This window comes from Tenrec ecaudatus, chromosome 2, assembly GCF_050624435.1.
Source record: "Tenrec ecaudatus isolate mTenEca1 chromosome 2, mTenEca1.hap1, whole genome shotgun sequence".
Lineage (NCBI taxonomy): Eukaryota > Metazoa > Chordata > Mammalia > Afrosoricida > Tenrecidae > Tenrec > Tenrec ecaudatus.
The window spans coordinates 262,505,225-262,522,891 of NC_134531.1; the positions used below are offsets into that span (position 1 = coordinate 262,505,225).

Genomic DNA, 17,667 nt, shown 5'->3' on the forward strand with positions numbered 1-17,667 from the left:
AACAGGGAACAGGTTAACTGATAAAAACAACGAACACCCAGGGGTTTGGGAGTCAGACTTGAAGTCAAATCCCTATCTCCTCATCAACTAGATGATCAATAAAAAAGTGCTTATTTTCTAGTCACTAACCTTTTTTTTATGTAAAATGTTGCTGTCAACTACTTCATTGAGTCATTGGGAGAATTAAATGAATGAGAACAATGAAATCTTAATCTCATTTGCAGTTCCTCAAAAACATGAGTTCCCTGTATCTTCCCCCATGAAAATACCATCGTTATAGAGTCTGTAATATAGACAGACACCTGATCTTCCAGAACACTCTTTTAATTACCCTTCTTTCTATTATAAATAGGGAGCCTTGGTGATGTAAAGGGTTCTGCTTTGGGCTGTTAACCCAGGTTTGTGGTTCGCATCCATTAGGCACTTCTCCTGAAAAATAAGTGGCTATACGTTGCCATCGAGATTTACATTATCAGAAACTCTATACAGAATTACTATAGGTCTGAATTTCCTCCATGGCAGTGGGTTTCTCCCATTAAAGCTTGTGTTTAAATACTTTTACATGATCTAACAAATTTATGTTTCGGTTCTAAAACAGTAAAAATCTACTCCTGAAAAAAATCAATTTCAACAAATTTGACTATGTTGACCACTATATGCCCCAAAGATTATTCCTGAATGAGGCCTAACATAATTTAGCAAATCATTCAATTATTGTTTGTTAAAGAGCTATTAGATTCCAAGATATCATAGGGTATAAAATTCACACTGGTAGGTGTTGTTTGTGTTCAGGTTTTGTGGATTATTTGGGGGAGAAGGGGGAGAAAGTAACAAAACATTTGTATTTCAAGTCATGTTTGTTGCTAAGAAGGGAAAGATCAGTCTGTTTTTTGGAGAGAATAAAGATTTGAGGCCTTAATCTCTTATTGTCTGAGTTGGTCTAAATTCCTGTATGCCCCTCTCACATTTCTACTAATTTGTCTGTCTCTTGAGTATGATTTTAGTATTTAAAATTTTGCATATTTCTTTAAGAGATAGGGCTCTTAACCAATATCTCATTGTATAAACCTAAAAAGAAGGCAATTTTTTTCTGATGGGGAGGCCACATGCAATGACACTGATTGCAGGAGGAAAGCCAAATCAGTAAGCGTGTAAGCATCTCAGTGCTGGCAGGGGTCTCCACACGGCTGCTCCAGCACCCAGGGTTGCATTGGGGTAGGCAAATATGACTTCTCCTCTGGGATGTATTTCAGGAAGTGAGCCTTGCCAGCTGAAACAGGGAATTGGCTAAGACAGCTGCACCTGGTCCAACCATCAGAAAGCAAGAGACCTGAGATCTAGCAAGGCAAGGCTCACCGAGCCGTTTATCTCTCCGTCCTTCAATTAATCCCACATGTGTTTATCAGCCAGGTTGGCATAATAAACCTTAACTATCTCAACCCACTCCTTGCCAACTTAGCACCTGTACACAATTCTTTAACCTAACAATTGCAGTTAAGTGAACACCTACACCTTGAACCTATAATCCTATGAATATATTCCCCTACCTTTGAAAGTTTTTAAGCCAACTACTTCATGCCTTTATTCCCCCAATTTTGGATATCCAATTTCTATACTGTCTGCCTACATCAACCCAGTGCTCTGAGGAGACAATCATATTTTTCAACATGAAGTATCTTCAGCCCAGTTGGAACCTTGTGAAGTCTGCATCCATAAGCAAAGTCAAATCTAGACAGGCTATCCATAAAGTCAGCAACAATATGCACCAGTTCACAGGCTCAAAAATCTCTTCATCTGGTCGGGTTCTGGTCAACTCTATGTGGCTGCCTCACTTAGCCTCCCCAGGGTGCCCATTGGTCATTTTGCCTTTAGACCACAGGCTTAACCAATACTCAACAAGCCTAGCCCCCTCATGCTAGGTCATGATCTTTAGACCTTCTTTTCTGTAGACCAATCCCCCAGGTGTCATGTCCAAACTCAACGCATCTTTTTATTCCTGAATTTCTCCCACTTCCACTCAACAAGTAGATCCAGGTGGTCACCTAGCAAGCCTTTCAGCCTGCCCACAGACTCGAGAGGAGTTTTCATCATGGTTTCAGATTTTTTCCAGCTTCTGGCAAAGACTACTGGTTTCTGAGTACTCCAAATAGCTGAGTGGGTCATATCTTTTCAAAGTGATCTTTGCAAACCTGGCCTAACCCCTTTCTTAAAGATTATATTTTAACGACTGAAGGAAGGTGGGCTTACAAACTTTCTATTTTCATACTTCCCATATTTTTCCCAGAAAACAACAGAATAAACAATGTGGCTTCATCTGACCTCTGGCTAGACAAAGAAGAAAATCCACCATGAGGGAGAGGTTAAACAAACATCTACTCAACATCTTATGATTTGTTTCTCCAGTACTACATTCCTGGTACCATATTGTGTTAGTTTGGGTAAACTAGGGAAACAAATCCACAGAAACTCATATATATATATGAGAGAGTTTTATATAAAGGTAAGCATCCCAACCCTGTCCATTTACCCCTCTTCCCTTTAAGTAATCCTACATGTGTTTATCGGCCAGGTTGGCACCATAAACCTTAGCTATGAGAGATGGAAATCTTTTATTTAAAAGTATACAGACCCAATGGCACTATGGTAATGCAGTACTTAAAGTTATGGCCTCTGATAGGTGAGTATTTGAACCAAGCAGTTCCTCTGTGGATGCAAGGTGTGACATTCTGCTTCCATAAAGAAGCAACAAAGTCCACATGGAAGAAACACACCAGCCTGTGTGACCACGAGCTGTCAAAGGGATCAGGTATTAAGCATCAAGGAACATAAAATCATATCATTGAAAAGGTGGGGGAATCCAGGACAGATGACTCCTCCAGAACCAGTGATGAGAGTGGTGATGCCTGGAGGGTGGAGGGAATGTGGGGTAGAAAGGGGGAATTGATTACAGGAATTTACACATAGCCTCATCCCTGGGGGAGGGACAGCAGAGAAGAGGTCAGGGGGAGATGTCAGACAGTGTAATATATGACAAAGTAATAATATATGAATGATGAAGGGTTCACGAGGTGGGGGGCGTGGGGAGGAAGGGAGAAAATGAACAGCAGATATTGAGGGCTCAAGTAGAAGGCAAATGTTTTGAGAATGATGATGGCAACAAATGTGCACATGTGTTTGACACAATGGATGTATGTATGGATTGTGATCAGAATTGTACGAGCCCCCAATAAAATGATTAAAAAAAGATTTATATCCATGGCCATTTGATGGTTGATAATGAGTTTGAATCAACTCACCTATAATGTGCTTTGAGGATATGATTTTATAAGGATATATGATGAAGATAATTAATTAGACAAAAGGCAGATTTTTTAAAAAGATGTGATTCCCTGAAGCATCAGGAAAGAATGAGATGGATAATATAGCACTAAGGTTGAGCCTTTGATCGGATGAGAGGGCAAGGCAGGGAGAAGGTAATAAGTCTAGCCCCACTCACTGCCATCAAGTCCATTCTGATGACAGACAGGGTTTTCACACTGAAAGCAGAGAGATAAGAAAGTTCCAATCTGATTGCTGATATTTTTCTCAATAAGTTCTAAAGCAGTAGCAGAGTGAGAATCAAAAAGGAAAAGAGGTGAATTTGCCAAGTAGGAGTTGTAGAGGAGGTGCGTGAGCATGGAGGCCAACATGAAACAACTACATGCTTGGGCTTTCAGAAGAGCCACGGAAGGCAGGTAATCCTGCAGGGCACCTGAATAAGATGTCTTATTGATTTGTGTGTATATTTTGGTCTCCCCTTTTATTTTCCAGGAACTTTGGTAGCATTGTGGATTAGGCATTGGACTATGAGCCCTAAGGTTGATACTTCAAATCTACCAGCTGCCTCAAGAGAGCATAATGGCAGTGTTCTCAGTAAAGCTTTACAGTCTCAGGAAGTCTACACAGGGTCCCTGTGTGTAGGAATGGACCCAATTGCAGTGGACTTTATTTGAATTTGTTTTCGTGTGTTCCTCCTTTCTATCCCACTGCGGTAATTGATGCACACTTATATCCATGCAGTCAGTGTTCTTCCATGGCCTCAGAACTTTAGATGTTGCTGCAGCTGTTCTGAGCTCACCTTCCCAATTGGATGAGAAATCTGCAGGGCACAGGTGGCCTCCTGGCTGGAAACATATGCCCTTCATTGTAGCTATCACTCAACCCCTTATTAAAACCTACTGCTTTCCGGAGGATTCCAACCTATGTAGGGTTGTTGAGACATCACCTCATTAAATGACTGTATCAGACTCCTATGGCTACTGTAGTACATCATCCTAAATTTTGTAACTTAAAACAATACAGATGGCATTACAGAATGACAGGATTGTGTTCATTTGAAAGCTCCGGTGGAGTCTGCTGTCTTGTCTTTTCTAGCTTCTGTAGTTGTTCCTCCTCCTCAATTTACGGCTCCTATGGAACTGCCACGGCACCGATGTCTGGTAGACATTTTCACATATCAGTTTCACAGATCACAATCATCAGAGTAATTAATGACAATATATATTTAAAATCAGCTGGTTAATAACTTCAACTTCCCTTTTACCATATAACATAACATATTCACAGGTTTCAGAAATTAGAGTGTGGACATTTTGAGGGGATAGTATTTTGCTTATCCAGGTTATGTTTATATACTCAAGATTTGGGGCTTCCATGCCCAGTCTAGTCATCCATATCCTTGTTTCTTCCTCTGGGCTGTGTTACCAGTGCACCTACCACCAGAGGACGAGCTAAGAGTCAGTGTATCTGTAGTTTGGGGAGGCACATGGAGGCAGAGGTAGAGATGTCTGTGCATGTGGACTACAAATCCCATATGTTTGCTATTGCTGGGCCAGTGAGCTAAGGAGGACTTGGCTGTCATTATTTTAAAAAGAACATGTTTCCTCTTCCTCGTTCCTAGCTCAAGAGGCATTAGCAAAATCTACTACAAATTGTCACTGTAAACAAAATATATTTGAGGCTTCACTACATCACAGTTGAAAATCTTGGAAACATCTTGAGAAATTTGGTTAGTGACGGCAGAAAGTCAGTGATTATTAACTCTTGATTAAAAAAACAAATGAAATTAAAGTGGCTAGTGAAGAAAATCATAAAAAGGAAAAACACAGAAAAGAAGTGGAAGACACACACACAACATGCATGTGTATACAAACAAATCTGTTTGTTTACCCAGAAAAACCTTTAAAAGCCAGAGCATGTATAGTTAGAGCAGAAATCTGTCAGAGAAAAAACAAACAAATATTTTCCACTAACAGAGAGTGACAGACAAGTGGTAAGATGTCCATCAAAGGCAGAGGCAGAAAATATTTGAGACCTGCAGAACAAGATCGTCCTGCTTGATTATGGCTATCCTAGATTTCACTGTCTATTTTTATCAGTGGGTGAAGGCGCCCTAGTGATGCAGTGGTCAATTGCTTGGTTGCTCACCAAAAGGCGGGGAGTTCAAACACACAAGCAGACAGGCCTTGGGCATCGATTGTTGTCAAGACCAAGGGAATAGTACAGGGACAATTAGGCTCTGGGTTGCTGTACATTGAAATGGACTGGATGAAACACTACTAAACACCAATGAAAGGGTGATAAAAAGAGCCCTGAACTAAGAGTCAGTGACTAATGCTCTTGGTTGCCCTTCTGCTAACAATTCCCTAGCAGTGTTTACTTAGGCCGAAGGTGTGCTCCTTGAGGACAAAAGGCAGAGAATGTTTCTGATTCTTCTCCATTCTAGAAGCCTAAGCATCTACCCAGGTGCTTCTGCTTTCCTATCACAATGACAATTGAGTTCTCATCACCAAATTGTTCTCAATTTTATTAATGAGTGAAATACTACAGACGTTTGGTAAGAAATTTTTTCTCTTTTTATGTTTTTCATTCTTCCTCTAAAGTTTAATTCTGGAAACATAATCATTTATTATTTTCTCATTTCCTTCCCTCAGTAAAATATAGAAACAAAGAAACATACTCAAAGCATACTTCCTGCATTGCAGGAAGATTTGGTGAAACAACCAAACTTTTGTGCAGGCCTTGCTGTTGTTGTGTCACTCGGGGTCAAGGATGGCTCCTGCTCCTGATGCACAGTCATTAAATGCTTGACTGCCGGGAAGAGCTCTAGCCAGCTAGGAAACCCCATGTGGTGATTGTACTCCATCCTTCAGAACAGTGTCCTCAACCTTCCTTATGCCACCACCCTTTAATATAGTTCCTCATGTTGTGGTGACCCCCAACCATAAAATTATTTTCGTTACTACTTCTTAACTGTGATTTTGCAACTGCTATGAATTGGGCGACCCCTGTGAAAGGGTCATTTGACTCCCAAAGGGGTCGTGACCCAAAAGTTGAGAACCACTGCTTTAGAATCACTATGTGTTATAACTTGGTGGAATCAGGAATTGCATCTTTATCAAGCAGTAAGTACTTGAACCACACTAGGAATGATTCAGTTCATTTGGTTATCACCAAAGTCAGTGGTTCAAACCCACCAGCAACTACAAGGGAGAAAGATAAGGCTAGCTAGTGGTTCCTGTAAACAATAACAGTCTTGGTAACCTTAAGGAGCAGTTTGATTCTGGCCTGTATGAGTAAGAATTGAGTAGAAGCTATGGTTTATTTAGAGGCAATGTAGGGGTCCTAGTGGTACAGAGATTAAGTACTCAGTTATTAATTCAAAGGTTGAATGTTTGAACCCACTAGCTGCTCCACCATGGGGAAAGAGATGTGGTAGTCATCTTCTGTAAATATTTAGGGGCTGGAAACCCTATAGGTAAGTTCTACTCTGTCCTATACATTTCTGTGAGTCTTAATCAACTCAAATGCAATGGGTTGAGACATGATGTAGACACGGAGAGAAGATATTGGTAGAAGGTATGAGCATCTGGAATCTATTTTCAACTCAACTTCAGGTAAAAAATTACATATTGAACACAACATTTCCATTAGCAGACAACCATGTGAACCATTTGCACCACCCAGTGACAGATTTTGGGAAAGGTAGTAATATAAATTTAGCATAAAATGGTATCAGTTTTATTGATACTCCCTCACAACAAAGTACACAATGTACAACTTATGGCATAAGTCCTCATTAAACATAATTTTAAAACATTCAATAGATGAAAGAAAAGGTGAATGAATAAGGACTATTATGTGGTGTAGTGGTTACATGCTGGTGATCTGCCTGGTTGGCTCTTAAAAACCACTAGCAGCTCCACAGGAGAAAGACTGGTTTTTCTACTCCTGTAAACAGCTACAATCTCAGAAACCCACAGGGGGTCACAATGAGTCAGTATTGTCTCCATTGTAGAGAGAGAGAGGGAGAGGGAAGGAGGGTGGGAGGAGGAGATATAGATTGAGAGAAATGAGAGAGAGAGAGAGAGAGAGAGAGAGAGAGAGAGAGAGAGAGAGAGAGAGAGAGAGAGAGAGAGAGTGTAGCAAAGGAGTAGTTTAATTGGTTAAGTACTTGGCTGCCAATTTAAAGGTTGACTGTTCAAACCCTCTTCAGGTATCTTGGATGTAAGCCCTGGTGATGTACTTGCCAAATATCACAGTCATTAAAAACCCTATTTTGACACTTATGGAGTTCCTGTGAGTCAGCATCAGTGCCACCACTGACAAGAGGTTTGGTTTATTGGTAAATATGGAAATAAAGATTTACTATTTTATTATTATCAGGGATCAGACCCTAGAAAAGGCTATTATACATTTTCAAACAGAGTCAGCAGGGTCTAAAAAAAGAAGAGGAACACTGAGATGGATCGACACCATGGTTGCAACAGTGTGCTCAGAAATAACATCAGTCATAAGAATTGTGAAGTGTTTCACTTTGTTGTACAGGGGTCACTGTAGGAGCCCTGTTGGCTTAGTGGGTTGTGTTTTAGGCTGTTTAGTGCTAGGTCAGTAGTTTGAATACACCAGTCATTCCAAAACATAAAGATGAGGTTTTCTGCTTTGACAAAGAGTCACAACCCTGGAAATCTAGGCCAGTTCTACTCTGTCCCATAGTCGGAATGTCTCATCGTTCCAATGAGTTGGCATGAGCTGAATGGCAATGGGTGTAGTCACTGTGTGTTGGAAGTTACCCTACAACACCTACCAACAAAAACGGCATGCGTTTATGATAGATTGGGCGTGAACGTGTGTACAGAGATTTACACCCTGTTAGTAGATCACAGAAGGCTGCTGCGTTTGAGCCAGCTCAGTCGCACCTAACACACAACAGTCTAGATATATAAATCACAAATCACAATGACTCTCCAGAACAGAGTAAACTTGCTCCACGGTGTTTCTAAGGCTATCAATCTGTGGAGAAGCAGAATGAAACACATTTCACCCCTGTGGCGGGTTCCAATTCCCGCCCTTTGGGTTCTCAGCCACACTTATGGGCTCCCCAGCAGGAGCTCCTCCCAAATAACACAGGGGCAGAGTTTATGAGACACCCGGAGGCTGATCTTTCCTCTTAGGAAGGAGCGAATCTACTAAACTAAGAGAGCTTGTCTGTGTCATAAAAAAAGTGTAGCTATTTAAAATGATAGCAAAAGCCAGAGCTCAAGTTCGCTCATTTATAAGCCCAAATCTTTTGTAGTTTGCATGATTATCTTGAAATATTCCTAAAGGTAGGTATTTTGCTTTTGTCCTCGCCCCCCCTCTTTTGAGGAGGACGGCTATAAACATATAAAACCTTAAATAAAGGCGAATAAACCAACATTAAGATAATAGTTACGTGAGTTTAAGCAAGTGTTGTTTTGTAGAAAACAGGAGGGAAAAGACCAAACCAAATCGAAGAACGTCCCACACTGAAAACTTACACGGAGGTGGGTAAAAATTGTGTTTCACGACTGTTTTGCGTGCAAGCAGAGTATGACTTTCACTGGAGTAAATCCCTATCTATCTTTCTATCTATCTATCTATCTATCTATCTATCTATCTATCTATCTATCTATCTATCTATCTATCTATCTATCTATCTATCTATCTATCCATCCATCTATCCATCCTTTCTGGTTTTGTGTTACCTCTTTGCACATTTTGCTCCTGGATGGGATGGCTCTCGCCCTTGAGATGGTGGTCCCTGGAAAAATCGAAACAGAACCAAACCAAGGTCCTCTGGGTTAAGTGGTCTCCAGGTGGCGGCCAGGTGACCCAGATGGGTTGGGAACGCAGGGAGTTTGGAGGGTGCGGAGCCTCTCACACACCATCCCCTCCCATAGCGGCCCCCCTGCTGGGAGGCGGAGCGCGCTGCAAACTTTGCTCCAATCGCAGGCTGCAGGCCCTCCCCGAAGTCCCCCTGCTGGGTGACGCGCTGGCCAGGGACCGGGTCGGCGGAACTTCGCGAAGCCCCGCGTCCCAGGCGGCCCCGGCGAAGTGCTCGCCCTTTCCCCGAGCGCCCCCTCTCCTGCCCGGCCCTGCCCAGCCCGCGCCGGCGGGGGACGAGCCGCGCGCCCGCCCCCGGGCCCCCCACCCCCCGGCCACCCCCGGGGACCCCCGGCCCGAGGCTGCGGCTGCGGCCCGGGCTCGCGCGGCACGGCCACGGCGCTGCCCTCCCGGAGCGGCGCGCTGCTGGGTCTCCGGCGCGCGGGGGGCCCGCGCGTCGCCCCGCCGCTCCCTAAGCGCGGGCAGCGGGGCACCCGGAGGGGCTGAAGATGAAGGTGCCCGCGCTGGGGCCCCCGCCGACTGCCAATCCCTCCCGAGCCCGCGCCCCGAGCGCAGCCCCGGGCCGCCGAGGACCCGCCTTCGCCGCGGCGGCGGCTGGAGCAGTGACAGCGGTGGCGGCGGCGGCGGCGCTCCTCCCGCGGGCGCGTAGCGCGGCGGCCGCAGCTCGGGGCCCGCGGCCGTCCCGGCTGCCATGAGTTGTGCGGAGGTGATGCATCACCCCCAGCCGTATGGAGCGTCCCAGTACCTGGCCAACCCCGTGGCAGCTGCAACCTGCCCCACAGCCTACTACCATCCGGTGCCCCAACCTGGCCAGCAGGTGAGTCACCGGCCGGGCAGCCTGCCGGGGGCGGGGGCCAGGGGCACCCAGAGTATCGGTCTGGGGCTCCCGCGGTGCCCGGCGGACGGGTGCCTGGGAAGATGCTCTGAGACTGCGGAAGGCGGCAGACCCGGTGGGAGAGGCTCCTGGAAGGGCCGAGCTGAGCGGCCGGACTGGCTGGGTGGGGATTCCTGGGCAGGGAGTACCTGACTGAGGACTTCAGGGACCTGTTGTCACCAGAAGCCAGAGGTGGGTCCTCCCTGCCACCTAGCTTTAGGGCTCAGTTCTCTGAAGGTCACCCAGGGCACCTGTCTTAGGAATATGTGAGTAAACGACCTTTAAACCATTTACTTTGTTGCCTGTGGAAAGGTGGAGGGGTTCGCGGTTTTCGTGAGAAGGCGAAGGCAGCGTGTATGCCTCAGGATGGCGGCCACTTGGACAGTGTTCTTAAGTAAACCTTTCTGGGACGTGATTGACTGGACAGGGCTCTCAGATGTTACTAGAACTTCCCCCGAAAGTCCGATCCCCCTTAGAGTGGGATTTTAGAGGGCTGACATGGATCCTACAGGTCCTCATCAATCTAACGCCAACATCGGTTTTTTTAGAGAAAATGATCAGTTTGTTGAAAGTGTGTCTGCCCCCCCACCCCAGCAAAGAGGCAAGCTATGCAAAGTGTGGAAGCCGCGTCTTTTATGTGCCAAGAGTGGATGAGAAAGCTGGGGGGAGAAGGGAAGTAGAAATGGGGGTGATCATGTAATTTAGATCATAGAGTTAGTTTAGAGGAGTAGAGTTTGGGGAGATTTGTCATTGGATATCCTTGGCATCCCTTATCCACAAGCGAAGTATATCCAGGCTAAGGCAGGTCTTCATAAAGCACATGTGTGCATATGTGGCAAGGGCCTATTCCAGAAGGGGGTCCCCAGGCTCTGCCAAGCATCGTGGATTGATTTGGACTTCACAACCACATTTTATAAGCTCTGAAATGGAGACTTATTTATAGGAACTGGGTAAGGTTAAGAAATTAGCATCCACAGAAATGAAAGGTGCACTTTTTTTTAGTTAGGAATAGTAAGCTTTATTGTGATTTTTATGGGTTTGGCCCTTTAATTTATCTGACCTTGTCGTTCCTATATTTCTTCTACCTCTTTCAATGGGCTAGGCTTAGAACCCTACTCTTTGGAAAGGACCCTCGACTTTGGTTTACAATTTAGAGACTGGGAAATTCAGCTGATTCTGCAAGGGTGGATGCCCCAGAGATTGATCAGGGCTAGTAAGGTAAAAAGAGGAAGGAGTTTCTCCCTCTCCCTGTGACTTCTTATTTATTTGCTTATAATCTTCAGCAACTTCTGCATATCAACATAAAATCACTTTTGGGGAGGGTGAAGAAGCATTCAAAAAAAATTATAGGCAGGAATCCAGACTAACACGTTGGTGATATTCTCTGCTTTTCTTGGACTTCAAATATATAAAAAACAAAATTAATGGTGAAAGTCATCTAGGTGCAAAACACGGAAGTGAGACAAATTGAGCCTGTGTATCAGTTCTGTGGGTCTTCTAAATGCTGCATCTCAGATCAACCACGCTTCCCTCCCCTTTCTCTGTACCAGAGACTCTGCAGCAGCAGCAGCAGATGTTGCCCTTTGGTAGATTCTGAATCACAATAACCCTCTAGGACGGAGAACAGCTATGCCACAGCATTGCCAAGGCTTTCCTAGAATCTAGACAGAAGCAGACTGCCACATCTTCTTTCCGCAGAGCAGTTGTGGGCCTTTTGGTTAACATTTGAACACTTAACCACTGTGTTAACAAAGGCTCCTTCAGAGACTGGAGAAGCCTTCAATTATCTACTGGAATGTGGACAAGCAACAGACTCCAACTTTACAAAAACACTCAGAAAAGTACATCTTTTTGCTTTAGAGATCACTAGAACTAGTGTAAAGAGTTGGGTGATTTTCAGAGCATCATGTACTTCCATTAAAATGTGACTCTGTGAAGAGGTATTCGTGTGCTACTTCTTGAACTAGAAAATAAAATTCAGAAAAAATTTAAATGAGCATCCATTAATTATAGTTCTCAATAAGTCAGTACTTCAATTCTTTATGAAACTTTTGCCATAGTCTTAAAATGTAGTCCCTAAATTGCATTCTTTTATTAGAACAACCAATAAGCTGGAAAATGAATTTTTGAAAAAAGTAACTTTAAAAAACTTAAAAAAAGAACTGAAAAAAAAAACCCTTAAGAAAAGTAACTTGAATTGTCCACAATCATATTAGTTTTAATCAACTTTTGCTCCACCATGGGCTTCTGTAGCGCTCACGTAAGAAATAGTCGCTAGGTTGAGTGGATCACAAGACATTAGTTTAGAAGTATGTTTGGAAATTTCCATGTTGCTTAAACTAAAATGGCTTATCTGATATGATTCTCTGTCTCTGTCTCTTTGTCTCTCTGTCTCTTTGCCTCTCTCTTTCTGTGTGTGTGTGTGTGTTTAGGAAAGAAACTATATCTGGCTAGCAAAATGATAAAAAAAAACTTGATAGTGTAACTACTGTTCTTTTACTGTCAAGAGTTTACTTGATGACCTATATTTTCTATTGGAAAAAGAGTAAATCAGGAAATTCTTATCAGGCTGACAGCATTTTTAGACGAATGCGATGCGTGGGTGAAGTGGGACTAATGTTCACTTGGCCCTAATGCAGTCATTTGAGAATACATATTCTGGTTGTTGTTGCATTCCACAAGGTTTGATCATTATAACCCATAAACATTGTTTTCTCCGTCCATGGGAAGTAATCCCTAATAGCAGTGTGCCTGAGAGAAAGGGGAAAAAACCCCCAAGAGTTCTAACTCTTGCTGTGTTTGAAAATTTGTTTGTGTCTCGCAGAAGGGGCAAGGAAAGAAACAAAAAAGTGACAGCGTTTTCAAGACAGTTTAATAGGCATTTATAAAATGCTACAAAAATGAATGTTAAAGTTTTGGGTAACTTCTATATGCAATTTTAGTATTTTGTCTTTCAATTGATTGCTTTCCCCAAATTGTATAGCCCGGAAGCACTTATGAATTAGTCTGTCATAATTGTTCATTATGGTGGATTTCCAATATAAATCTATTTTGCTCTTTTTACTGTCATATAACTTGCATCTTTTTTCTGAAAAAATAGAAACTCCATACTTCAGTCATTGCATATTCTCAACGTTTCCCCTAAAAGCCCACATGTGCACGGGGCATTTTTGATTTAGTTTTCCATGGAAACAGATGGAAAATGGGCAATAGGCGAAGTGCCTTAAAGGCATAGTTAATTGAATATGTATCAGTTTGTCTTAGGGATGTGTCACTTATGCATACAGGAGGCTACCTGAGTCCAAGGAACCTGTGAATGCGTCAGGCAAATGTTTGAGTCTCTGATGTAAATTACAGTACTAGAAATTGCATGGCAGTGCATACACCTTACAATGTGTTTCAGAGAGCATGGACTTTTCTGAAGGGGTGCTTCGCTCCTTGTTCCAAGTGTCCACCATATCCTTATAGCTTGACTATCCCAGCCAGCAGCATCTCCTTCAAAACTCTTGACTAAGATCTATCCCTGACTCTCTTTCTCTCTCTCTCTCTCTCTCTCTCTCTCTCTCTCTCTCTCTCTCTCTCTCTCTCTCTCTCAGTGTGCAATGTCAGCGGAGAGTGTCTGCAGAAAGGAATGCACTTATGTTCTAGGAGAAAGTAGAAACCAACAGAACATTTTTAAATAGGTGTCAGGGAAAATAGTCTGTTGTGCACATCTCCTCCATGCTCATAATGATACTGTGGGGCAGACACAGCAAAGCGTTCACACTTGTGTAGTTTATAAATGAGATGGTGAAAGCAAAGCACAGTGGCCAATTTTCCAAGTGTGCACAGGTGATACCAACAGCATACAAGGTAAAACGTTCCCTCTCTTTGCTCTCTTCAAGGGTGGCTGCTGGGAGATCCTACATGCATGCTTGCACTTAAAGTCATTAAAACCCCATTGGAAGGCAGTTTTCCAGTTATACATTTGTGAAGAGGTTTTGTTTCAGACTCTTTCTCTGGTCTCTGCCCCCTGAGTTAGGTCATAAAACTGCTCAGAGGTTCTGTTTGTCAGGCCAGATCCCTGGGAAGACATAGTTTAACCCTTTCTGAGGCAGATGAGGGGGAAAAAATGGATGTTCTGCAAAGTGTGGCTACAGATGCCAACGTCAATCGGTGGCCGTACGGGGATCACAGGTCCCTGGGTCTCCTTTCCACCATGCCAAATAGTCTCCGAAGCTTTTTCTCTGCTATTGCACAATAGCTTATTTTTTACTTTAATGTTTCAAATCAACTTCTTTGATAAAGAAGATTAATGTGCAGTAGATGTTTTGGCCTTGAAACTTGAAATCCTTTCCAAGTCCTTGGTTGTGTACTTTTTTAAGTTTAGGCATTCCAAAGGCCTTCTGCAAGCATTTACATTATGCTAATGACTTTTGCTATCCATGCTGCGTCCTTGGTTGACGAGGCAGAATATCCATTTAGCAATTGCACATCTATTATTTTAAAAATAAAATCCAGGGAGTAGTATTAGCAGTCAGTTTTCAGTGCCTCATGTATCTTGGGTACTCCAACACATGTTTAGATTGATTAGGAAGAAAGCATACAATATTATCCTAAATAGTTTGAATAGACCCTCAAATTAATTAAGACAGAGGATTTAATATTCTTGAAACTGTAAGCAAAGACTTAAGTGGATTTATAAGCATTCATATGGGACTTCTTTGAGAAATAGCAGCTCCTATAATTCTTCACTACACAAATTAACATGACAGAAGAGACTTAGAAGCTAAACGTGCACTCGGAGTTTCATGCTCCCAGACAAAACACTCAAAGGTAGAGGGGAAAAGAAATCTTAAAATTCCTAAACTCAACTGTTGTCTCTGCTCGTCCATCAGAGTGGAGATGACAATACTTATAGTAAAGGCAGGTATAAAACCATAAGATACATTCATCAAGATCCCTAATAGGGACAAGGAGACACATTTTGGAAACTCAAGGGAAGGTTATTAGGGTGAAACACATGGAAGAGCACTCTAACTGTTGATCTTAGCTGCTGCTGTCTATTTGGCGGCTCCTAGCTCATGGGGACTCAAGCACAAAGGATGGAAACACAGCCCTGTTCTATGTCCATGCTGAATTGGGATCAGAGTGTTTTGCCACAGTGCTTTTTTCCTGGGCTAATGTTCAGAAGTCGATCACCAGGCTTCCCCCACGCCCCTTAGGCACATTTCCACTAACTGAGAGGGTGGCTATTGGCTGGGAATCACGTCTGGGTTTGCTGCCTGGAAAGCTAGAACTATATCATGAACCCCCCAGCCCTTGATAAAATCTCATAAGACACAGGTTGAAAACCGGCCTCTACCAAGGGACATGAGGTTGTTGGGAGAACAGAGCCTCATCTTCAAGCACAGTGCTGTTGGAGGCCACTGAACTGACCTCCTTGGGCAACATCTATGTCTAGGTAATTTTCAATGAGAACATTTCAAATATACACCCGATGTCTAAGGAAGTTTCTAAAGGAAACTTGTGAGTTATGTGACTATCCACTTCTAAAACCTAAGTGTGTTTCCATTCTCATAGGTTTCCCGTTCCCATAGGTCCCTTTCCCAGCTAACTTACACAAACTCCAGAACTGTTCTATGAGGTAATCGATACTGATTTAAAGTATTATCTTCAGGAAGCCATTTTCAATTCAAGAAACCCCCCAAAAACAAGCTCTTTCGTCATGGAATTGCAGGCTCAAGTTGAGACAGCCAAGGGAATAATGTTGGGACAAATTCTATTCTGAGCTCTCCCGAACTCACCTCTTTAAGTAGCTGCTCTCCTGTACTGACTACTCATTTAGGAGGATCCCAAGGGTGATTGGGAGTTTCTGGGTGGTTCAAATGGTTAGCAAGCTCATTTGCTGGCTGGAAGTTTGAGTTTTGCATCTGTGAAACCAGCCTTTGAACCCCCCCAGGGAGCATAGTCCAACTCTCACACATCAGGAGATGCCATGGGCTGAGGTGATCATGACAACTAATTTTAGCAGTGACCTGAACCATTAGCTGCTGATAGATCACTCATAAATATCATAGCCACAGATATTTAAGTGGAGACCATATTTAGGCTATCAATTTAGGCATGTGGCCTTCAGATGGCTAACTGAATCCCTCAATCCCCACGCCCCTTATCACCGATTTTAAGAGAGAAAAAGAATGGCCGAAACACATGCCCTTTCCATTTAACTTGTGCCATTTTAGGGTTCTAAAGATCTTGTCATTGGGAGGGCATTGGGAGGGCATTGGGAGGGCATTGGAAGGGGGGGTTGTCTCAGTGAGAAACCATCCCACTCGCCACCTAAGGAACCATGATTTGGCTTATTATGAATGTAGCCTTCACGTGAATCTGAAGATAGAAGAAGGAAGTGCTATAAGTAATTCTGAAGAATTGGGCTAGATGACCCCGGTCTTCAGTGGTCTGTAGTATATTTTGGGCTAATTTTCCGCAAAACGACAGAGGCAGCTACTGTAAGAAACACAATTAAGTGCTAGCGTGTCTTTAGCTCCAGTATGCTGCTTATGAGGATGGAGGGAGGGAAGGTATCTCGGAGAGAATCACGTCAAAATTCTTCATCTGCCAGAATTGCCAGGCATGTCAGTGACTTGTCCACACTGATGGGACTCGTTATGGCCAAGCCTTTTCTCCCATTCTACTTCTTTCTACTGTCTTGCCTTCCTGTCTGGGTTTCCTTAGAAATGAGGAAACAATTAGTCATTTACCAACTGCTACCTTCCTGTCTTCATAATTTGCATTTTAGGATATTAGCTCTTTGTAAAAATAATCTGATTAATTGGATAACCATAACTCCGAGGTCTTATGTATCATCGCACGTACGATGCTCACCTTACTAATTATGAACAGTTTGAGTTTAAAGAAAGACTGTGCCCTGAATTTTTGTTTCTCCCTTTGCATGATTATTGCCATGAAATAGGAAATAACTTCTAGTTTGATGACTGGATCAATAATAGAAAAACATTTTAATGGCATCATACCTAAGTCTCATAATAAGATGATGCAAACAAACCAACAATGTACCCTTTGGAAACTGGTTTCATTCAAAGGAGTCAGTTTTGAGAGATGAACACATTCCCAAATGATGTGATCATTGCTTGAAACATTTTGGGAATGCAAATTTTGAAATTGCCTTTAAGCCCGTGGCACATTTTTTTTGAATGCTCTCAAACTAGAAAACTGTCATTCTTCAAGGGGGTGAGTTTGATTTAATGATAGAAATCATTTAGAAGTGAGTGTACTCAAAATAGCTCATCTATTAAATAATATTATTTTTGGTTTGCTCTTCTCTACTTTTAACACACACACACACACACACACACACACACACACACACGATCTTGAGGTGTGACTAACAGTGTCTCACAAATTGGCTGTGCTCACATTTCCTAAAAAGGATTTCCAGAAAATCTGTAGGCAGTTGTTTTATGTATCTGGCTTGCCAAGGAATTATGCTTTTTGTAAAATAGGATTTCAGCTTTGTCTAGATGTACATACATTTTAATAGTACTGTTTTATAGTCACCCCTACAGTATGTTTATATCCCTAAAGATACTGTTATATAGATAAATTTA

The 17,667-nt window shown here is 42.8% G+C and overlaps 1 protein-coding gene across 1 annotated transcript in view; it reads left to right on the top strand.

Moving 5' to 3' along the window:
• Window positions 1-9,351: 9,351 nt before the first annotated feature.
• Window positions 9,352-17,667, top strand: part of VGLL3 (vestigial like family member 3) — a 61,606-nt gene continuing 53,290 nt past the window's right edge. The window contains exon 1 of the mRNA XM_075542451.1: window positions 9,352-10,000. Coding sequence (XP_075398566.1) covers window positions 9,875-10,000 — 126 coding nt within the window. The 5' untranslated portion in view covers window positions 9,352-9,874. The remainder of the gene's footprint in view (window positions 10,001-17,667) is intronic.